At 39.6% G+C, this 20,647-nt stretch overlaps 1 protein-coding gene across 1 annotated transcript in view; it reads left to right on the top strand.

Annotated features, from left to right (window-relative positions):
• The window catches only part of LOC114353604 (ryanodine receptor-like), a 53,997-nt gene that overhangs the window by 14,630 nt on the left and 18,720 nt on the right, over window positions 1-20,647 (top strand). The window contains exons 17-30 of the mRNA XM_028305665.1: window positions 172-308; window positions 1,071-1,178; window positions 1,954-2,068; window positions 2,507-2,645; window positions 3,312-3,386; window positions 4,240-4,385; window positions 5,244-5,387; window positions 10,362-10,539; window positions 11,546-11,743; window positions 12,470-12,575; window positions 12,734-12,845; window positions 13,359-13,499; window positions 14,051-14,188; window positions 15,019-15,171. Coding sequence (XP_028161466.1) covers window positions 172-308; window positions 1,071-1,178; window positions 1,954-2,068; window positions 2,507-2,645; window positions 3,312-3,386; window positions 4,240-4,385; window positions 5,244-5,387; window positions 10,362-10,539; window positions 11,546-11,743; window positions 12,470-12,575; window positions 12,734-12,845; window positions 13,359-13,499; window positions 14,051-14,188; window positions 15,019-15,171 — 1,890 coding nt within the window. The remainder of the gene's footprint in view (window positions 1-171; window positions 309-1,070; window positions 1,179-1,953; window positions 2,069-2,506; window positions 2,646-3,311; window positions 3,387-4,239; window positions 4,386-5,243; window positions 5,388-10,361; window positions 10,540-11,545; window positions 11,744-12,469; window positions 12,576-12,733; window positions 12,846-13,358; window positions 13,500-14,050; window positions 14,189-15,018; window positions 15,172-20,647) is intronic.

Genomic DNA, 20,647 nt, shown 5'->3' with positions numbered 1-20,647 from the left:
CGATTGACAGCGAGCGAAAGGCTATGACAGCTCGCGAAAGGCAATACAGCGTTGATCCCTTCCAGAGTAGATAAGTCTGTATGACCTTTAGACTCATTATTATACTATGCTAGTATTAGTAATCTGTTTCGATTTATTTTTTAACTGTCTATCTACCTTTGTTTTATCCAGTGAACAAGAGAAAGCCAGAAGATGGGTGGAGATCAAGGAACGTCAACAAATCCTGATGAAAGAAGCGACTGAAGCCCAAATGCCAGCCCACATCGATCAGATTATGAGAAGCGGGTTCACCATGAATGATATCAAAGGTATGTAATAAATACACTAAAAATATCTTTAATTTATTTTAGAATCTCCCAATTTGTTAATTTTTTACCACCTTTTACTAATTTTAGTTTGCACAGTTTTTTTAGACGCCCCATATAATGGATGACTCTGCATTTTTAAAGAGAAATTGAGTTTGGATTCTCGGTTCGGGATCATAATAAAGAAATCAAACAAAAGCATCATTTTCTTACCCAAAAAAAGTACAGATAACTTAAATAAATATAGGTACTGTCATGATAATAAAGTCAACCAAATTGTATGGACTAGCAGATTGTTTTTTCGCTGTCACTGATCCGATTGAAAAATATCTCTGGGGTGGAAACGATAAGTGATCTCGCTTGATTATTTCTAAACTATACAACAGGGGTGGCCAACCGGTCGATCGTGGCAAGAAAAAAATACTACATGATTGTGTACTAAACTATGCTGTTTCATTTAAGATTTCAAGAAATATGTAAGTGGTAATCACCCAGGGTTTCGTTAGTAAACAGTAGATCTTATGTCTAATCAAGTTGGCCACCCCTGCTATACAAGATATCAAAAAACTGGTTACAGATCCTGAAAGTGCTTCACGAGCTCTATCAATCGGTATCAATAATAGGTTACACAATAAACTGGATCTATCCAAAAACTCAATGTTTTGTTTTGGAAAATGTAGAGTCATCCCTTCGCCCCAAAAAGTCCTGCTTCCACGTTACTTTGCCCGTAACCCCCACGGCTTATCACACCCTGCCTGTCCCAAGGTCTGCACTACGAAGATAACCAGGACGACGTCCAGTCAAAGATGAAGAGGCAGCCTTCGAGACCCCCCCGCAAAGGCTCGGTGACGCGAGGCGTGACGTATCAGCAAGGTTGAATAGCTGCTTGATTTTCGTTCTGTGCTGTCTCATTTTTTTCAGCGTTTGCAAACTGTCGCCAGTCGTTGAGGTTTAAGGTGTGTGCACATTAGTGCGGGGCATTTGCGGGGCGTACGATTTCATGCAAAGATAATCCTATATTTTTTTGCCAATTTCTATGTGCAGAGTAAAACTTGATAAATTGATAGGTTATCTATCAATTATGTATAAATAAATGTAACATGCCCCGTAGTAATATGAATATATCTCGCCTTAATATTATGTTCAATTAAAACGTCATCAACATAATATTTTGACACTTTACAGAACACCACCTAACAATAATAATCTCATTAAAAAATATTGGAAAATAATGTCACAAAATTGACAATTAATTTCAACAAATAATATTTTATTAATTTCTTTTTTCAATATTTAGTAGATTACTTCATAGTAATTGATTATCTTTGACCTATTCTATTGCCTATGGTATCACAGTTATTAGATACTTAGTAATTTTTTACTTCTTTTAACCTTCTCATAAATATTATTAGTGATACTTCTTTGTTCAAGTTCGTATATTAGGAACTTATTTGACTTTTGTGTATTAAAATAATTTCAGTAAATATTTCTCACATTTTCGTCCATATAACTCTTCTAGCATCTTTTAAACTTCTAGCTCACACAATCTGTATCAAAATCATAATCTCAAACCTAACTCTTCACTGCACTTAACTGTTTTATCTTCAACTTTATTTCTTGTGCAATAATGTGCATTTTCCTTGCGAAGGTCAAGTAAACGGCATGCATAGGTCGACGAGCGAAGCCGAGATGTCTAAATACGAGTTGGGCGTCCAAAACCTGGCCGATGAAAAGAAGGATAAAAGAGGAAGATCGCCTTTCAAGTAAATATACATACATTAATGATTTATTTACCTAAATATTTTAGTTCCCTATTATTTTTAGCCGTTTTTACCAACTGACCGGTTACGAAAAGCGACATAATGAAATGTGAATTTACTAGTTGACGCCGTATCATGTCTGTCTTATTCTTGTTAGTAAAGAAATTCAGTGCTGGACTAATAGAAACTTAAATAATAAAAACTGACTCTATTGGAGTGTTAGCTGCTTCAGTCTACTTAATTTATATTAATTTTTGTTCAAAAAAATGTCAATTTACATTGGTGCTGACTTAGAGATACTTTTGATGTCGATATTATGTTAGATTTGACTCACATCTACTTTGGTACCTTGCTACGTAGTAACGACTAACGAATGCTTTTTTACTTTGTGTAGAGGCACTTTTCTTCTAATATTTATCTTCATTTGCATTATCCTTGAAGGTTCTTCAAAAGCAAACGCGGCGAGAGCGGAGACCGAGCGAAGTCTCGCAAATCGAAGACTCCAGATCCCTTCAGTGACACGGAAGTCTCTCCTGAGAGAGGTCCGAGGAGACCCAACCCTCAAATACGAGTTTCACAGGTGAATACCATCTCAAAAGATCGCGTGGTTTGAGTTTGTTTGCTCTGAATGATTGTGTACCCTATAAAGTTTGGTACTTGATGTTTTGGTCAGAAAATCCAAACTAAAATCGGACACACAAGATACTCATTTACTTATAATGTATCCAAAATTATGCCCAAAACTTAGTGAATTATTCCTTCTAAGAATGTTTTGAATTAATGTGTTAATAATGAGTTATTTTAAATGTATTTACATCTGTGATTAAACATTGCATTTGCATCAAATGAAGCTACATCAGTACGTTTCCAATAAAAATAAGTCGACTAATAATTAAAAATGGTATAAGTACCTTTTTTGTGATAAGTTTACATTAGGAAACGAGGCCCTTTGGGAAACTTATCACCATCAATATCATCAAGCCAGAGATCACCATTAGACAAAAAAGCAGTAAATTTCCTTTACTTCAATATTTTGAAGGTCTCACGAACTTACACATTCCTACATGGTGCGTTCAATTTGTCAGTATCTGGAATTTTGACGAACGCCCCACGCACGACCCACTAACGCCCCGTTGCAATGTGAACTATCATTAACACTACTGGTGAACTCTGGCCTAAGGAAGTTTTTCTGGCATTTTGTTTGTTTTTTGTTAATTTTGTGTTGACTGTACCCTTTTTTCCTAAGGCGAATCAAAGATATGACAACATGCTCCCAAGAGCTAGTAAACCCACCTTGTATGACAGCCAAGGAGGTTTGAACGTAAGTCCTAGCGACTTTATGGCTAACACGATTGTCTATGGTTTCTTACTAACTTCTCTTGTTAATAAAACTTTTTTTTTCTAGCATAGATTAAAAACTTTTTAATTTATTTCTTCAGATATAAGTGACATCTTTTGTTATAATTCAGAGAATAAAAATAATTTGTACAAATATTTAAAGTTGCTTTAGTTTCTTCCGCCACTTTTTTATGGTACAGTCAGCGTCAAATAGTTCGTGACGTGACACCCAAAGTAGCCAAAAAGTTCGCAACATGCCTTTTGACATGACACTTTGGGTGTCACGAAGGTCACGACGAACTACAATTTGACGCTAACTAGCCGATATTTTGTTCCGAATTGGGTCTTGTATAAATATTTTACTTGCCTCTATACAGGGTGTTAGGTAAATGGGTATATGAGCCGACACTAACCCATGTTAACATGGTCATATAAATGGTATGGTGAAGTCAGAAAATTGATATCTTCATTTTAATTATTTTAATTTTCATACAAATCGGATTTTATAAAAAAAAAATTGTATGAAAATTAAAAAAAATAAAATGATGAAATCAAATTTCTGACTTCACCATACCATTTATATGACCATGTTAACATGGGCTAGTGTCGGCTCATATACCCATTTACCTAACACCATGTATAAGCGCAAAAATATTTATTAAAGCATTCGAATAATGATATCTTATTTTCTATTAAAATTCCATACTTAAAAACACATGATCAATTAAAGAGCTTAAAATTCATTTGAACGTATCTTAAATTCCCAAAAATAAGTAAAACCTATCAATACGTGTGTATTTCAAACCGTTATCTGTTCAAAGACTGACAATCAACAGACCAACCTGCAAATGGCGACTCCGACGCAAGACCGGAAGCAGATGACCACTAGTGCCCTTTCTGCGGCCACCACAGAAACTGTGGGCAACGAGATTTTCGACGCGGAGTGCTTGAAACTGATCAACGAGTACTTTTATGGTGTCAGGTAATATTATTTATCATAGAGAACCTGTTTTAAATAAGTTAATAATCTACATACCTCGACCTACTAATATCAATGTTTTTTTATTGAAACACTAGCTTTCCGCCCGCGGCTTCGCCCGCGTGGAATTTTGTCTGACACAGAAAAACTTTATCGCGTGCGTCCCTGTTTCAAAAACCGGGATAAAAACTATCCTATGTTCTTTCCCGGGACTCAAACTATCTCTATGCCAAATTTCATCAAAATCGGTTGCGAGGTTTAAGCGGGAAAGCGTAACAGACAGACAGACAGACAGAGTTACTTTCGCATTTATAATATTAGTTGGGATTGAGGTAATAAATTATGCAAAATTCTTTTAAAAAGGTAGAAAACCCAGTGGCAACTTAGCTAGTGCTACTATTAGCCTAAATTAAGAGAGTGGTGTTAAAAGCTTACGATCAGAGGGCTTAGTGCGAGTTTACATAAAAAGCGCGTCAAAAAATGACATTAAAATGTATGACGGATTGTACAGCGCCCCTAGCGGCGCTAGCGGGAAACGTTCAAAAACTAAAATTTTCATACATTTTTTAAACGCGCTCACCATTTTGATGTAAACTCACACTCGGCCCACAGATGACCCTGAAGCTTGTTTGAACCCTCATAAATTAGGAAAAGAATTAGACACAGATGTTTTTTATTTGGCAAAGTAAATGTAATTGCGCATCGTCATTTGTTACATTAATAGTCTTCCGTAACAACAGATGCGTGAAAGAATAATGTATTAATATCAGTACGAACTAAAAGTATGGTCCTTCGAGCCAGATGTTTCATAAGTTCAGTGGGTGTTTAAATAATTTGAACAATGTTTTTGTTTACATTCAGAATATTCCCCGGTCAAGACCCGACGCACGTTTACATCGGATGGGTGACCACGCAGTACCACCTGCACTCCAAAGACTTCAACCAGAACAAAGTCATGAAGTCGTCAGTCATCATCACTGATGACTACGACCGGGTTGTGGAGAGGTAAGTTTTTGGAAAGATATTTACACCCGTATTCACCTTAAGGCGATTAGAGTCCTCAATGATNTATTCGGTCACCACTCACTCGCCCATCGTTCACCTTTATTTGTCGTCGGCGGTGGGCGCTTCATTTCGTTCCCCACTCATTTAATCTATCGTTCGTCCGTCCTCCAACGTTCATTCGTTATCCACTCACCTTCTTGTCTTTTGCGTTCAGAGGTAAGGCGGACTATTGCTCGCAGTCCGCAAAAATACAGTATCTTTGCTCACTCACTCATTTATTCCTTCACTCGCTCACCTTTTCCTTGTCATCGGCGGTGGGCGGCGAGGCGGGCTGCGCGCCGGACTGCGCATCACTCACTTATTCAGTCACCTCCTTATCGTTCCTCACTCACTCATTCATTCGTTCATCCCTTGTCTCACTCATTCGCTTACCTTTTCCTTGTCATCGGCGGTGGGCGGCGAGGCAGGCTGAGCGTCGGACTGTGCCTGCGCGCGGCGGCCTAGCGTGTTCATCATCACTGCCATCACGTTCTCGTGGACGCGGAGCACTCTGCAGAGAATTTGGTGTTGAATAACGTGAGATATTTGTCAGAAAAAACTATACTCTTACTTACAAACAATCGTACAGTAATTACTGAAAACTGTGTCATAATTGAAACAGCCAAACATGAGATAATCGCGGCTAAATAAATGTACGGGTTAAACTGAAAATCTCCGTCACGTCAAAAAAGCATTCGCTAAAGTACAATCTCGGTTCAGTTTGGGACTACGTTAGTGGAATTGTGGAAAAAAATAGACATTATTTAAATTACAATACAATAAGACATGCTCGTGTATTCGTAAACGTTATAAGATAAATCAGAATTTTCAGAACTTACCTAATTAAGTCAGGATGCTGGAAGAATGTGTGGTTGTTGACAAGTTTCCTGTGAAAAAAATAATTAATTAATTTGATTTATGCGACTTCATTATTTCATTCGCGTGCAAATTTGACTGAGTTCCATCTACATCTCTGCGGCACCGAGCTTTCAACCTTACGGCAAAGCAATAAGGTAACATTTAACTTACCACAATCTCTTCCTCATCAGTTCTTCTTCCTCCTGGCTCATCTGTACTGGCAACAGCGCACGGATTTGACTAAGCCCCACCCACATTTCGGCGACATCTAGTTTAGTCTTTGCGTTGATGACGTATGTCTTCTCTAAAGCGCGGATTAACTCGCCTACTGCGTCGTATTGGCGTACCAGGAGACTGTAGGAGACAAATGGTTTCATAAGTAAGCGTACTGAAAAACGCATCACCCCCAAGGTGGACAGACGACCTCATAAATGTAGCAGGAAGGCGCTGGATGCAGGCCGCTACCAACCGGGCGATGTGGAACCTTTATTTGGGTATTCTATAGGGTGACTCAAAAGTCTTCCTACGGTTACTACTTCCAAAGGTTTTTATGTAATATTTTGTTAGTCATTTTATGTGAAATTTAACGTTATAAGGGAAAGTGTGGCCTTACATACTATACGTCATGTACTAAACTCTAAGCTGTTGTCACGAAGAATTGACTTGGACGATAGCCATAAGGGTTCCTTGTCCACTAAAGGCTCTAAACCCGTATTCACAAACGATGCTTGCTTAAGTGAAGTAGCAAATCGAACGCACAACGTTGAATAGATCTCTGTGATTGTTTCGTGTGTGACCCTGTGTGTCCACGCGCACTGTGAGACCTCATAGTAATGTTTGTGGATACGGGTGCTCGCTTTGTTGCAAGAATTAACAAGGACGACAGCCATAAGGGTTCCTTGTTGACTAAGGAACCCTAAATTATAATATTACCTGAACATCTCCCTGACCAGTTTGGGCGTTTCGATCTGCGACTCCTCCGCCCAACTGACTATAGTCTGGATCAGGACTTTGCGGAACTTCTCTTCGGGAGTTTTCTTCGGTGGTTCTTCTATAGCCTATGGATAACATAAACGTCATATATTTTCTGCAAATAGGCTTTTAAAAAGCGCTTTTAGGCTGAGACCAAACGAGCGTAATTTACGGCGCATTTTTTGAGTTTACACAAAAGTTCTGTTTGAACTTTCCAACGACGCAAAATGTGTTGGAACTTGAACGTTTATTACCTACGCTACGGAAATTACGCTCGTTTGGCGTCAGCCTTACACACTGCACAACGAATGTTAGAAGTTTTATTATTATTTAATCTCAGTAATTTGATGTTTTGAACCATAGATAAACTTTAAAAAAGCGACTTTTTAAATACCAGTATAAATGTTCCTTATCTGAATTAAAACTTATGTACATATATTCTGTCAAGCTTAATAAGTTACCTTAGGTTCTTCTTCCAACTCCTTCACAGTGTTGATAATGTTGTACAGTTTGCCAAAGGCACCCGGTTTCGCTTCGGGCTCAGCATTTTCCTAAAAACAAAGATTTTATAAGGCAATTGATAGAGAAGGCAAATAAGGATATGGCCTGCACTATCCACATTGACCAGACAGTTTGGGGAGGCCTGATGTTTACATTTTTGTCACTTAGCCGCCTTTGCGACATCCATGGGAAGAGTTGGAGTGATCCTATTCGGCTCTGAATGATCATTATCATCAGGTCATTTCGTCTCCACTCTCTAATTTCCAAGAGTCTGATAAAGAACTATTTACTATTAGTAGAAGGCCACCATTAGTAGATGGTCAACCAAAGGGTGACGGAGTGTGCTATGCTAGGAGTTCCCATATGTTATCGAATCAGATATGATTAGATTCCTCCTAGGAGAAGCAAACTAACTGAAATAGCCCTCAGAATTGCCACACTTAATTGGCAGTGGGCGGGGCACATAACTCGTAAGCAGGTCTCCCACTTAAGTGAACCGACCATATAGTGGAAAACATAGGAAGCGTTTGGGTGTGGACAGCACAAGACCGGTCGTTTTTGAAATCCTTGAGGGCGTGACTTTTATCCAGAATGAAAATATGCCCCTTTTGGCTGTAACAAACGAAAATGGACTCTAAATAACAAGAAATAGTGTCAATTTTCGCACTCACCCCAGGGTCCGGCTCCTGCAGTGCATTGAGAGACACGTGCGACATTAGCGACTCGTGGAACTCGTTCATTCGCGCGATGAGGTCCTCGCCACACGGGCAGTTCTCTTTGTCTTCCTCTTCTAGATGTTTGAAACCTGGAAAAATATGAGGCTGAGTGAGCAAAATCATTGGATATAAGGAATCGGAAATAATAAATAAATAAGTCTTTGAACTATTCCTAGATTTCGTATAATAATGACAATGTTTTATCGATAACATTAAATAAATGCGAGTTACGCCCGTATTCACATTACTATGAGGTCTCACAGTGCGCGTGGACGCACAGGGTGACACACGAACCAATCACAGAGCTCTATTCAGCGCTGTGCGTTCGATAGCTTTACTTAAGCAAGCATCTATTGTGAATATTGGCGTTAGTTCTCTTGATCGCTGTAAATCAACTGAAACACCCTGTGGACAGTCTTTAGCCGGAGGCATCATTATCATACCTATGATCATAAGGGTAAAGCGATTAGCAACCGCTGCAACTCCTGTGCAACTAGGATCTACAGCGTGACTACCAATAAAACCAAACCAATGAAGGAAAATTAACTAGGGATAGCATACGATAATACGATAGAACTTACTAAGGATGGCGTTCATCTGTTCCCGGGGAGGACAACGGAACTCCCTGGTCTTCTTGGCTGCAACCGCACTGGGCAGGTCCGACTGCTTGATTTCTGTGTAACGTCTGCAAAAGAAAATATTTTATGTATGTATTTATTTTATCTTATACAGAGTGACTTTTAACTAGTGAACATCCTTGTAAGGGATTACAGTACAGAAAAAGAATGTCTTTATTCAGCGCAATTTAAGGTATACAGGTAATTTTTAACCAATTTAGTTATTTATACTTATGCCTAGGCAATAGTCAATCAATATGAGATGTTTTGATTTTCATTTTGAACGGAAAAATCACAAGGAGACTTGTTTTTTAATCGCCTGGAGTACTGCATCTAAATAAATCAAATGATGAACCTTGTTTAGTGATAATTTTGATATTAATGATGAAGCTGACCTCAACTGATCAGCCTCCGCTCGGTGCCACAGCTCAATGTAGTTGAGATGCTGTAGTAAGTACATCTGTACTTCTGTAGTACCTGGATGTAACCAGCAGTACACTGTAATGATGATGATGATGAAGCTCTCACCTCAACTGATTAGTTTGGACATCACCAACGAAGACTATGATGGACTACACTCGGTGCCGCAGATGAATGTCTTCACATGCTATAGTATTCTGGATGTATCCAGCAGTACTCTGTAATGATGATGATGATGACGCTCTCACCTCAACTGATCAGTCTGGACATCACCAACGAAGTCGTGTGCGAAGGCTATGATGGACTCCACTCGGTGTCGCAGCTGTATGTCGTTAAGATCCTTCAGTAGATACATTTACAGTATCTGGATATATCCAGCAGTAGACAGTAATGATGATGATGATGAAGCTCTCACCTCAACTGATTAGTTTGGACATCACCAACGAAGGCTATGATGGACCCAATCGGTGCCACAACTGAATGTCGTTGAGATGCTGCATTGTCTGGTTATATCCATCCTGCAGTAGACTGTAATGATGATGATAATGATGATGAAGCTCTCACCTCAACTGATCCGTCTGGACATCGCCAACGAAGTCGTGAGCGAAGGCTATGATGGACTCCACTCGGTGTCGCAGCTGAATGTCGTTGATATCCTTCAGCAGATACATGTACAGTATCTAGATATATCCAGCAGTAGACTGANAAAACAATCGACGAAAATTGAAAAAAAATGAAATTTTTACTTGGCCTGGTAGGAAAGTGCAGTGTCGGACAACATTGACCGCGTTGGCGTTCAATGTGTTAAAAGCCTATTTGCAAAAATAAAATTAATTTTATCTGTTTTGTAGCGTTAACCGCCAATCCTGCTACATGGTCCGAGCGGACGAGCTATACAACGAAGTAATGGCTGAAGCGACAGGACCCAAAGGCGCTTCGCAGGGAATGTTCATCGGTTGCTCGGTAGACACCTCCACTGGTACTGTGGCGTTCACTTGCGAAGGGAAGGATACTAGCATCAAATTCAAGGTGAGAATTATATTAGTAAAATTCTGTTTGTTGGTATTTCTCTAGATACAGGGTGTACCAAAATTAGGACGTCTCACTGACATCGGAGTCAAGCGGATAATGGCTACACAGGAATGAATGCTATCGTTTTTATACTTAACAGTTGGCACCCCTGGCGATTGACAGGACCTTACTCTACAGTAGCGCCATCTTGATGAGTGCAAATGCGATAGTCCTCCTACCACTTTAGCGCTCACAAGTTAGTGCCACTGTCTTCGCTACTAGCAAGTGACAGGACCTTACTCTACAGTGGCGCTAACTGGTGAGTGCTAAAACGATAGCCCTCATTGCAGCGGTGGGAACAAATAATGGGAAAAGTCCTGTTTAAATAACAAATTAAAATGATGATTTTGAGCGATACCAACCATCGCAATTTAACTGATTTATTCTTTTCAAAAGTATAGGGTATCTAAAGAGGAATTTTTTCTCTAGGTTTTCCTAGGTTTTCTCTGAGCATGGAGGCCACATTTTATTAAATTATATGGCAGCACTCATTGTACACAAACTATGTACTTAAAGTTTACAGCAAATTATTATAATAATTATATGCGTAAAGCCTAGATGAATAATAAGCGAGGCACTTCAAACTAGACCACTTGCTTAGTTTTTCCCTGTTCTGTCAGTTATAAAGTCAAACACTATTAACGAAGCGCATAAATGAAGACTATCCATGTAAAGCCTGGTCCGTGAGCACGTAAAATCCCGTCCAATGACCCCAAGCTACCCATCCTTATCGCTCGCGCGTAATTATATTGCTGTCGCGACTGTGCGACGCGCGTCCGCAGTGAGTGTGCGAGCGCGACAGCAACATAATTACGTGCGAGCGACAAGGATAGGCAGCTTGGGGTCATTGGACGGGATTCTACGTGCTCACGGACCAGGCTTTAGTCTTAATTAATGTAACATTATAGACACCCTTTCCATCGGAAATAGTATTTTCCCACATTAAACTCATATTTCTCCACAGATGGAGCCAGAAACAAAGCTCTTCCCAGCCATTTTCGTAGAGGCCACATCCAAGGAGATCCTGCAGATCGAGCTGGGCAGGTCTTCCACCAGCCTCCCGCTAAGCGCTGCGGTGCTGCCCACTAGTGATAAACACGTCATACCGCAGTTCCCGCCGAGGTTGAAGGTTCAGTGCTTGAAGCCGCACCAGTGGGCTAGGGTACGTGTTTCTATTATAAATTGTTTGTTAAGGACTATAAACACCCACAAGGTGGACCGATGACATCATAAAGGTAGCAGGAAGCCGTTGAATGCAGGCCGCTATCAACCGGTCAACATGGGAATCATTGGGGGCGGCCTATGTTCAGCAGTGGACGTCCTATGGCTGAAATGATGATGATGAAGGACAATAGGGAATAAAGAAAAAAAATAATGATTACCACTTACTTACGGCTATGGTCGCCTATTGAATGCTATACGCAGCGTACGATGTCAGCGTCAAACGTTCCTATGGACGACGACGATGTCAACGTCTGAAAGAAACCACAATAGTACATTTTTCTATAGCTGCATTGTAACGCGTTGTTTATAGGACACCACAGTTAAATAGCGTATTTAAAACTCATTACATCTTTAAGACGAGTACCGAAATTGTACTAGAAATAAAACGATACAAGCGTTAAACTATTTGTGGTATTAGCTAAGCTTGACGTCACATTCCACGCCCCATACTAACTAGTATGGGATGCTGCTGTTGTTTTAACGTGTGCAGTCACGTCACTTAGTATTTCTAGAGATTTTTGAAAAAGAAAAGCACTGAGAGATTTTAAAAAAACGTGCATTACAATTGTCATGGTAAATGTTTAATTTATCGATAGTGTAACATACCTAGATGGCCATTTATCTTCAAACTAGTCTTCTAAGCTTCCATTTCTATTTTATTTAGGTACCAAATCAATCTTTGCAAGTCCACGCCTTGAAGCTGTCAGATATCCGTGGTTGGTCCATGCTGTGTGAAGATGCTGTATCCATGCTCGCCCTTCACATACCAGGTAAGCTACAAATATTTTGTGGAGTGCTACAAGGTACCAATTTGAGACCTATATTAAATCTTATTTTAAAAATTTGCGCACCTGCTTTTGATGTAAACTTCATGTAAAAAAATCTAAATTCCACTTCATCTTTATTAAATTATTGTTTTTTATTACAGAGGAAGATCGCTGCATAGATATTCTGGAGTTGATAGAAATGGACAAACTTCTGAGTTTCCACTCACACACGTTGACTTTGTACGCTGCGTTGTGCTACCAAAGTAATTACAGGTATGTATTATTCAAAATTTTAATTACAGTTAGCTCGTGAGTTATCGATATTAACTACCAAATATTTGCGGAAGTTTCTAGATGAGAAAATATGAAACCAATGCCCAAATAACTCTCTAGCTCAGTAACTAAACATGACGTTTTTGTACAAAACAAAAAAAGGTCACAATAATAGTGATATTTAGGAGTTCAGACTTAATATTGTGCTATGTTGTTGTGTTAATTGTATTGTTATTGTTTGTTCTCTGTAGCTGTGTCTTAAATAAATAAATAAATAGTATTCGGTGTCGGCATTGAACTATCGATTCTATTCGCGTCCTCATTTGGATTTTATTGAGATAACAAGACTTTTTGCGCTGCTTCTTCTCAGCACTGGCCCATTTAATTTCTCTAAGCAGTGGTAGGGTTAAAGTAATACTGGGACGTGTAATAATGCACATTGAGTCTCCAAAACCAATAAAAAGGGTTTTTTTCTATACCAGTTAAAGGGAACTTATTGGAATTTTCTTCCAGGGCCGCCCACGCTCTCTGCCAACACGTGGACCAAAAGCAGTTGTTATACGCCATCAAGTCTCAGTACATGTCGGGCCCGCTGCGCCAGGGCTTCTACGACCTGCTCATCGCGCTGCATCTGGAGTCCCACGCCACCACCATGTGAGTACACCATGAGATACCCAGACTATGACCACCACCATGTAAGTACACCATGAGAGGTGCAGACTATGAGAGAAGCTATACGGGCGTTGCCAGTTGCACCGACGTTGCGCCGTCTAATTTGTGACGCTTCGTTATTTATAACGCCACCACCATGCCCATAAAAATTATGGGCAAGTGCAGACACAGCGAAGGGACCAAAAGAAAATAATTTAAACACTACCCTAACTTCTGTGTCATACGGCTGGAAATGACGTGCCAAAGCTCAAAATAAGCGAATGGCTCGCCAACGCAGTTAGGCTGCCACGAAAGCCTCTTGCAATCTCATGCTTTGCTATCAATAAACCTAGGACGCGCAACACGATAAACTTATCAAACCACTTTATCGATTTTGCACGATAAGCCTATTTGTCATCTAAAATTGTCGATAAGATTTGTTGAGTTAAATCTCCTACAAATCTTTGTTTCTCATTTTTGAGATTGCGAGCATACCTACCATTGCCCCTTTCAGAGATGAACTTATTTATCGAGCCACCATTGTTCGTTCTCAGGGAGACATGCAAGAACGAGTTCGTGATACCACTAGGGCCTGAACTGAAGGCGCTATACGATGAGGCAGGCATGGGCCACAGCCTCCGTTCGCTGCAGACTGAGAGCGTACGTCCACAGATGAAGATGACGGACATCGCGTGAGTACATATCATCATCATCATTTCAGTGGGTTTGACGCAGAATGTGCACTTCGTATAATAATATGCACTCAACTCAAAATGTGAATTACACCCGCAATGTATCAGATACTTGTAATGGCAAATAGCAATGTTTACCTCAAAGATCATCACAGAGTTTTTTCAGCCGAAAATCCTTCCACCTCGATTTATAGTTTCTACGACAGAAACCACTAAAAAAAGTACAGGAAACTCGACCTTAATTAATCCCAATAAATTCTTATCTTCCACATAAGGACATCGGTAATCCAAACAATCATGCCCGATTCCGACAATAATATAGCCTTCTGTCTAGTAATCCCTGTACTTCCCGCTAGAGGTTGTGCTACCCGAACAAACAACATTAGACCTTAAACCGACACTAGTAAAGCCTTCTTTCCGATGAGAACAAGTCACGATCAGACATACATCAGTAGTTTACTTAGAAGTAAAGATAAAATTCGACCTTAATATGACACTAATAAAGCCTTCTTTCTAGTCTCTTCACCATCAGACAATAGCAACCTCTACTCTCCGTATTTCCCGCTAGAGGTCGAAGTGAGGGAGTTCCTTATGCAAGCTCTCGCAAAGACATACAAAATTAGACCTAAATTCGCCACTAATTAAGCCTTCTTTCTAGCGAGAAGTCGTCTCTTCACCATCAGATAATAGCACATACGTTACACACAACATTAGACCTTATACCAACACTGATAAAGCCTTCTTTCCAATGAGAACAAGTCACGATGTGACATCTGTAGTTTACTGAACTAAAGAACCTTAATTTGACACTAATAAAGCCGTCTTTCCAGCGAGAATATCTCAGACATCAGCAACCTGTACTCGCCGTACTTCCCGCTAGAGGTCGTGAGGGAGTTCCTGATGCAAGCACTAGCAGAGGCCGTGGAGACCAACCAGGTGCACAATCGAGACCCCGTGGGGGGCAGCAACGAGAATCTGTTCTTGTGAGTACATCACGGATAAATATTACTTAAACTAGCTGTGCCCGCGACTTCGTACGCGTGAAAACCCGTTTTCGCAACATTTTTCATTGTTGCTGTGCTCCTATTTCGATAAATGGGCTATCTAACACTGAAAACATTTTTCAAATCAGACCAGTAGTTCCGGAGATTAGCGCGTTCAAGTAAACAAATAAACTCTTCAGCNCTAGATGACAAAATTTCAATTATTTGTCCGTCAGACAGATAATTAGAAAATATTAGACTCATATTTTTTATTTTCTATCATAATTAAATAATAACAGTGCTACATCGAATTGAAATGGCGCGATACGCCACGCTTGAGTAGAAGTTTTACTCAAATGTGACGTCACGCGAGATTTCAACTCAATATAATCCCATCAAAAACAATACTTGTCAAAAAAACCAAGTCTCGCAACTCAGCTGTTCTACGGTAAAAAGTTGTGAGATCCATGTAATACCAAGTCCAGGCCAGGAAATCTTTAACGTTTTACATAAATTATTGACTTGGCCATCGCACTAAATAATTTAATTTACACGTGTTTTCATGCGATGGCCAAGTCAATATATTTATGTAAAACGTTAAAGATTTCCTGGCCTGGACTTGGTATTACATGGATCTCACAACTTTTTACCGTAGAACAACTGAGTTGCGAGACTTGGTTTTTTTGACAAAGGTCACGTCAGGTGGTGCAACTCAGCCAAAGAAAAAAATCATTTTGATCGCTAATGTCAGTTTGCAGCGAGTGACACAACCTCCCCGTCTGAAGGCCAGCGGCCGACTGCCGCCCGCACCCCGCGAAGGCCCCCTCAACAGCAAAACGTTCGGAATTTATCAAAAGTAAAATTTATGAATGAAAGTAATATTCGATTGAAAAACGCAACGTGTCATTTAAAGATTAAAGAATTCCTAATCTATTCGTGCAAAAATCTTTTAAATTAACATAGCCGTTTTGGAGGAGTAGGGAATTTAAGTAAAAAATCGATGTCCCGTATTTATTTTTTTAATCCAAAACAAAGAGACGCAGCGAAAATTCAAACGTCACAAATGTAGTCCTTGAACTGTTGTATAACATATATTTTTTTCAACTATTTCTATCCAGCAGTAAAAGAGGAGTAGGCTTTACAAAATGCCCATTTGGCGCGGATTGAGGACTCTAATCGCCTTAAGTGAAGCAGAAAATCTCACAGCGTTGAATAAAGCTCTGTGATTGGTTCGTGTGTCACTCTGTGCGTCCACGCGCACTGTGAGACCTCATAGTAAGTAAAGTTTGTGAATATGGGCGTTAGTGATTGCCGCTTTAGTTGTCTCTGAAAGCTTACAATTTTTTTTCTGACATAAATACCCTTTATATTATACCCAAAGATACAGGATATTATGGTCTATTTTTGTAGGTATGCCATAGAAAGGAAGTAAACAATTTCGTTAAACACATTATATTATTATATGGAAGATGGAGGAGCTTGCACATTGCTACTTTTTGTGGCGATATAACGCGTGTTTTTCAGTCGCGTGACTGTATCGCAACTTTTAGTTCGCGTGTGTGTAAAAGCAAATTCTGCATCTTGTCATGACTGAAACCAGTTTTTATCGCTGCAAAAATGCTGCAATTGTAACAAAGACATATTGGGAACTTTTTGGCTACTTTGGGTGTCACGAACTATTTGACGCTGATAGTACACCGCTGGTTCTTGGGACAACCTGTATATTTCAACCATCTGTTTGCAGCGTTAACCGCCAATCCTGCTACATGGTCCGAGCGGACGAGCTATACAACGAAGTAATGGCTGAAGCGACAGGACCCAAAGGCGCTTCGCAGGGAATGTTCATCGGTTGCTCGGTAGACACCTCCACTGGTACTGTGGCGTTCACTTGCGAAGGGAAGGATACTAGCATCAAATTCAAGGTGAGAATTATATTAGTAAAATTCTGTTTGCAAAGTTGGTATTTCTCTAGATACAGGGTGAACCAAAATGAGGGCGTCTCACTGACATCAGAGTCAAGCGGATAGTGGCTTCACAGGAGTTGCACAGGAGGAAAAAGTCCTGTTTAAATGACAATATAAAATGATGATTTTGAGCGATACCAACCATCGCAATTTAACTGATTTATTCTTTTGAAATGTATAGGGTATCTAAAGAGGAAATTTTTCTCTAGGTTTTCTCTGAGCATGGAGGCCACATTTTATTAAACTATATGGCAGCACTCATTGTAAACAAACTTTTATATACTCAAAGTTTACAGCAAATTATAATAATTATATGCGTTAAGCCCAGATAGATAATAAGCGAGGCACTTCAAACTAGACCACTTGCTTAGTTTTTCCCTGTTCTGTCAGTTATAAAGTCAAACACTATTAACGCATGCAAGATGACTAGATTTTTGCCTCACTTTAAACAAAACGCTTGTATAAAGACTATTTATCTAGACTTTATTAATCTAAGATTATAGACACCCTTTCCATCGAACATAGTATTTTCCCATATTAAACTCATATTTCTCCACAGATGGAGCCAGAAACAAAGCTCTTCCCAGCCATCTTCGTAGAGGCCACATCGAAGGAGATCCTGCAGATCGAGCTGGGCAGGTCTTCCACCAGCCTCCCGCTAAGCGCTGCGGTGCTGCCCACTAGTGATAAACACGTCATACCGCAGTTCCCGCCGAGGTTGAAGGTTCAGTGTCTGAAGCCGCACCAGTGGGCTAGGGTACGTGTTTCTTTCTATTATGAATTGTTTCAAATCAAATCAAGAATATTTTATTAAATTTTAACCAGTATTTTGGCACTTATAAGGGCAATAAAGAATTTGCGTAGTTGTATTCATTTATTAATGCAAAACACTTGTAAGCTTACAAATGTTTATAGGAACATGTCCAAAGCGCTTACAAGCCTAAAAATAAAAAAAAAAACATTATATTGTTTTAAACTTTCATGGTCACTAACATAATTATTATTAGTAACGGGATTGCTACCATTGTACCTTAATTTACTCCGCATGGCGCTTGCAACAATGCCGAAATATCGGAAATTCAAAATTAAAACTCATTACATCTTTAAAAGAAGAACTGTTTATAGATTTACCTAAGCGTGACGTCACAAACCATGCCCCATACTAACTAGTATGGGATGCTGCCGTTGTTTTAACGTGTGCAGTGGAAACCACTTAGTGTATATCTAGAGATTTTAGAAAAAGAAAAGCACAGAGATTTAAAAAAAACATGCATTACAATTGGCATGGTAAATATTTAATTTATCGATTATGATGACCATTTAATTTTATCTTCAAAATAAGAAACTAGTCTTCTAAACTTCTATTTCTATTTTATTTAGGTACCAAATCAATCTTTGCAAGTCCACGCCTTGAAGCTGTCAGATATCCGTGGGTGGTCCATGCTGTGTGAAGATGCTGTATCCATGCTGGCCCTTCACATACCAGGTAAGCTACAAATATTTTGTGGAGTGCTACAAGGTACCATTCTGAGACCTATATTAAATCTTATTTAAAAGATTTGCGCAACTGCTTTTGATGTAAATTTCGTGTAAAAAAATCTGATTCCACTTCATCTTTATTAAATTATTGTTTTTTATTACAGAGGAAGATCGCTGCATAGACATTCTGGAGTTAATAGAAATGGATAAACTACTGAGTTTCCACTCTCACACACTGACATTGTACGCTGCGTTGTGCTACCAAAGTAATTACAGGTATGTATTATTCAAAATTTTAATTACAGTTAGCTCGTGAGTTATCGATATTAACTACCAAATATTTGCGGAAGTTTCTAGATGAGAAAATATGAAACCGATGCCTAAATAACTCTCTAGCTCAGTAACTAAACACGACGTTTTTTTACAAAACAAAAAAAAAGGTCACAATAATAGTGATATTTAGGAGTTCAGACTTAATATTGTGCTATGTTGTTGTGTTAATTGTATTGTTATTTTTGTTTGTTCTCTGTAGCTGGGCCTTAAATAAATAAATAAGTAGTATTCGGTGTCGGCATTGAACTATCGATTCTATTCGCGTCCTCATTTTGGACTTTATTGAGATAACATAAAGACTGAGTTTTTGGGCTGCTTCTTCTCAGCACTGGCCCATTTAGTTAATTTCTCTAAGCAGTGGTAGGGTTAAAGTAATACTGGGACGTGTAATAATGCACATTGAGTATCCAAAACCAATAAAAAAGGTTTTTTTCTATACCAGTTAAAGGGAACTTATTGGAATTTTCTTCCAGGGCCGCCCACGCTCTCTGCCAACACGTGGACCAAAAGCAGTTACTCTACGCCATCAAGTCTCAGTACATGTCGGGCCCGCTGCGCCAGGGCTTCTACGACCTGCTCATCGCGCTGCATCTGGAGTCCCACGCCACCACCATGTGAGTATCTTAGGCTTACAGAGAGAGAGAGAAAAAAACTAACTGCTGGCAAAACTTGGCAAAGCGTAGCGAAGGGACATAAAAAGAAATAACGTCGTTAAGCTGCCAAGATATCCGTCACGTAACTGCTCCTGGAGACGCCGCCATGACCATGTGAGTACACCATGAGACGTGCAACATACTATGATACTGTATACATGCTGGCCCTTAACTACTAGGTAAGCTTAATGTTTTATGGTGTGCTACAGGGTATCATTCTGAGACCAATATTGAATCTTATCTGAAAGTCTTGCGCAACTGCTTTTGACGCGTATTTCATGCAAAATTATGACAAAAAATTTACAGACGCGGCACGTCAAGTTAAACACTGCCATCTTTTATAGTTGAAGTGCTATTCTGCAAGAAAAATGTAATTACGTGATGACGGAATATATCAAAGACTGTCATACCATTCAAAAATGCTGCAACATCGTCGTTGGAATGTGACATTGCGCCGATTGTGTGTCACTCAATGCGTTGTAATTATTACCCCGTGCTCCAATGACGTAATATCCGATTGGCGTTTGTCTTAGAATATTACGGATAATCGTAGTAAAGCCACGTGGCCTAAAAGCAGTTACTCTACGCCATCAAGTCTCAGTACACGTCGGGCCCACTACGCCAGGGCTTCTACGACCTACTCATCGCGCTGCATCTCGAGTCCCACGCCACCACCATGTGAGTAACTTAGATTCAAAGACTATAATATCTATGAATACTTCACTTTGGCGAGGTAAGTCACCAAAGCGCACCAAACCAAAGCGTAGGTTTACGAAGCGAACAAAAAGGAAATAATATAAACAATACCCTAACTTTTTCTGGAAAATGACATGCCAAAAATAAAAATTAGGACCCCACGATTCTGAAACGTCAAGTGGTAAAAATCTAAAACTAAACCCAGTATTGATATTAGTGCCGTCCGGTAATGTCATATTATATGGATATTCAACATAGAAAAATCGGAACTAGCGATCCGGTATTCACGGTTGCGCCCCCTGTCAATGTCACGGGTGGGACGGTTCAGTGTAGGACATCTTTAAAAAACAT

This window comes from Ostrinia furnacalis, unplaced genomic scaffold (assembly GCF_004193835.3).
Source record: "Ostrinia furnacalis isolate ACB-3 unplaced genomic scaffold, ASM419383v2 OfSCF1745, whole genome shotgun sequence".
Taxonomy (NCBI): domain Eukaryota; kingdom Metazoa; phylum Arthropoda; class Insecta; order Lepidoptera; family Crambidae; genus Ostrinia; species Ostrinia furnacalis.
Note: the sequence above shows the minus strand (reverse complement) of the source record. Positions and strands in the feature narration are given on the sequence as shown.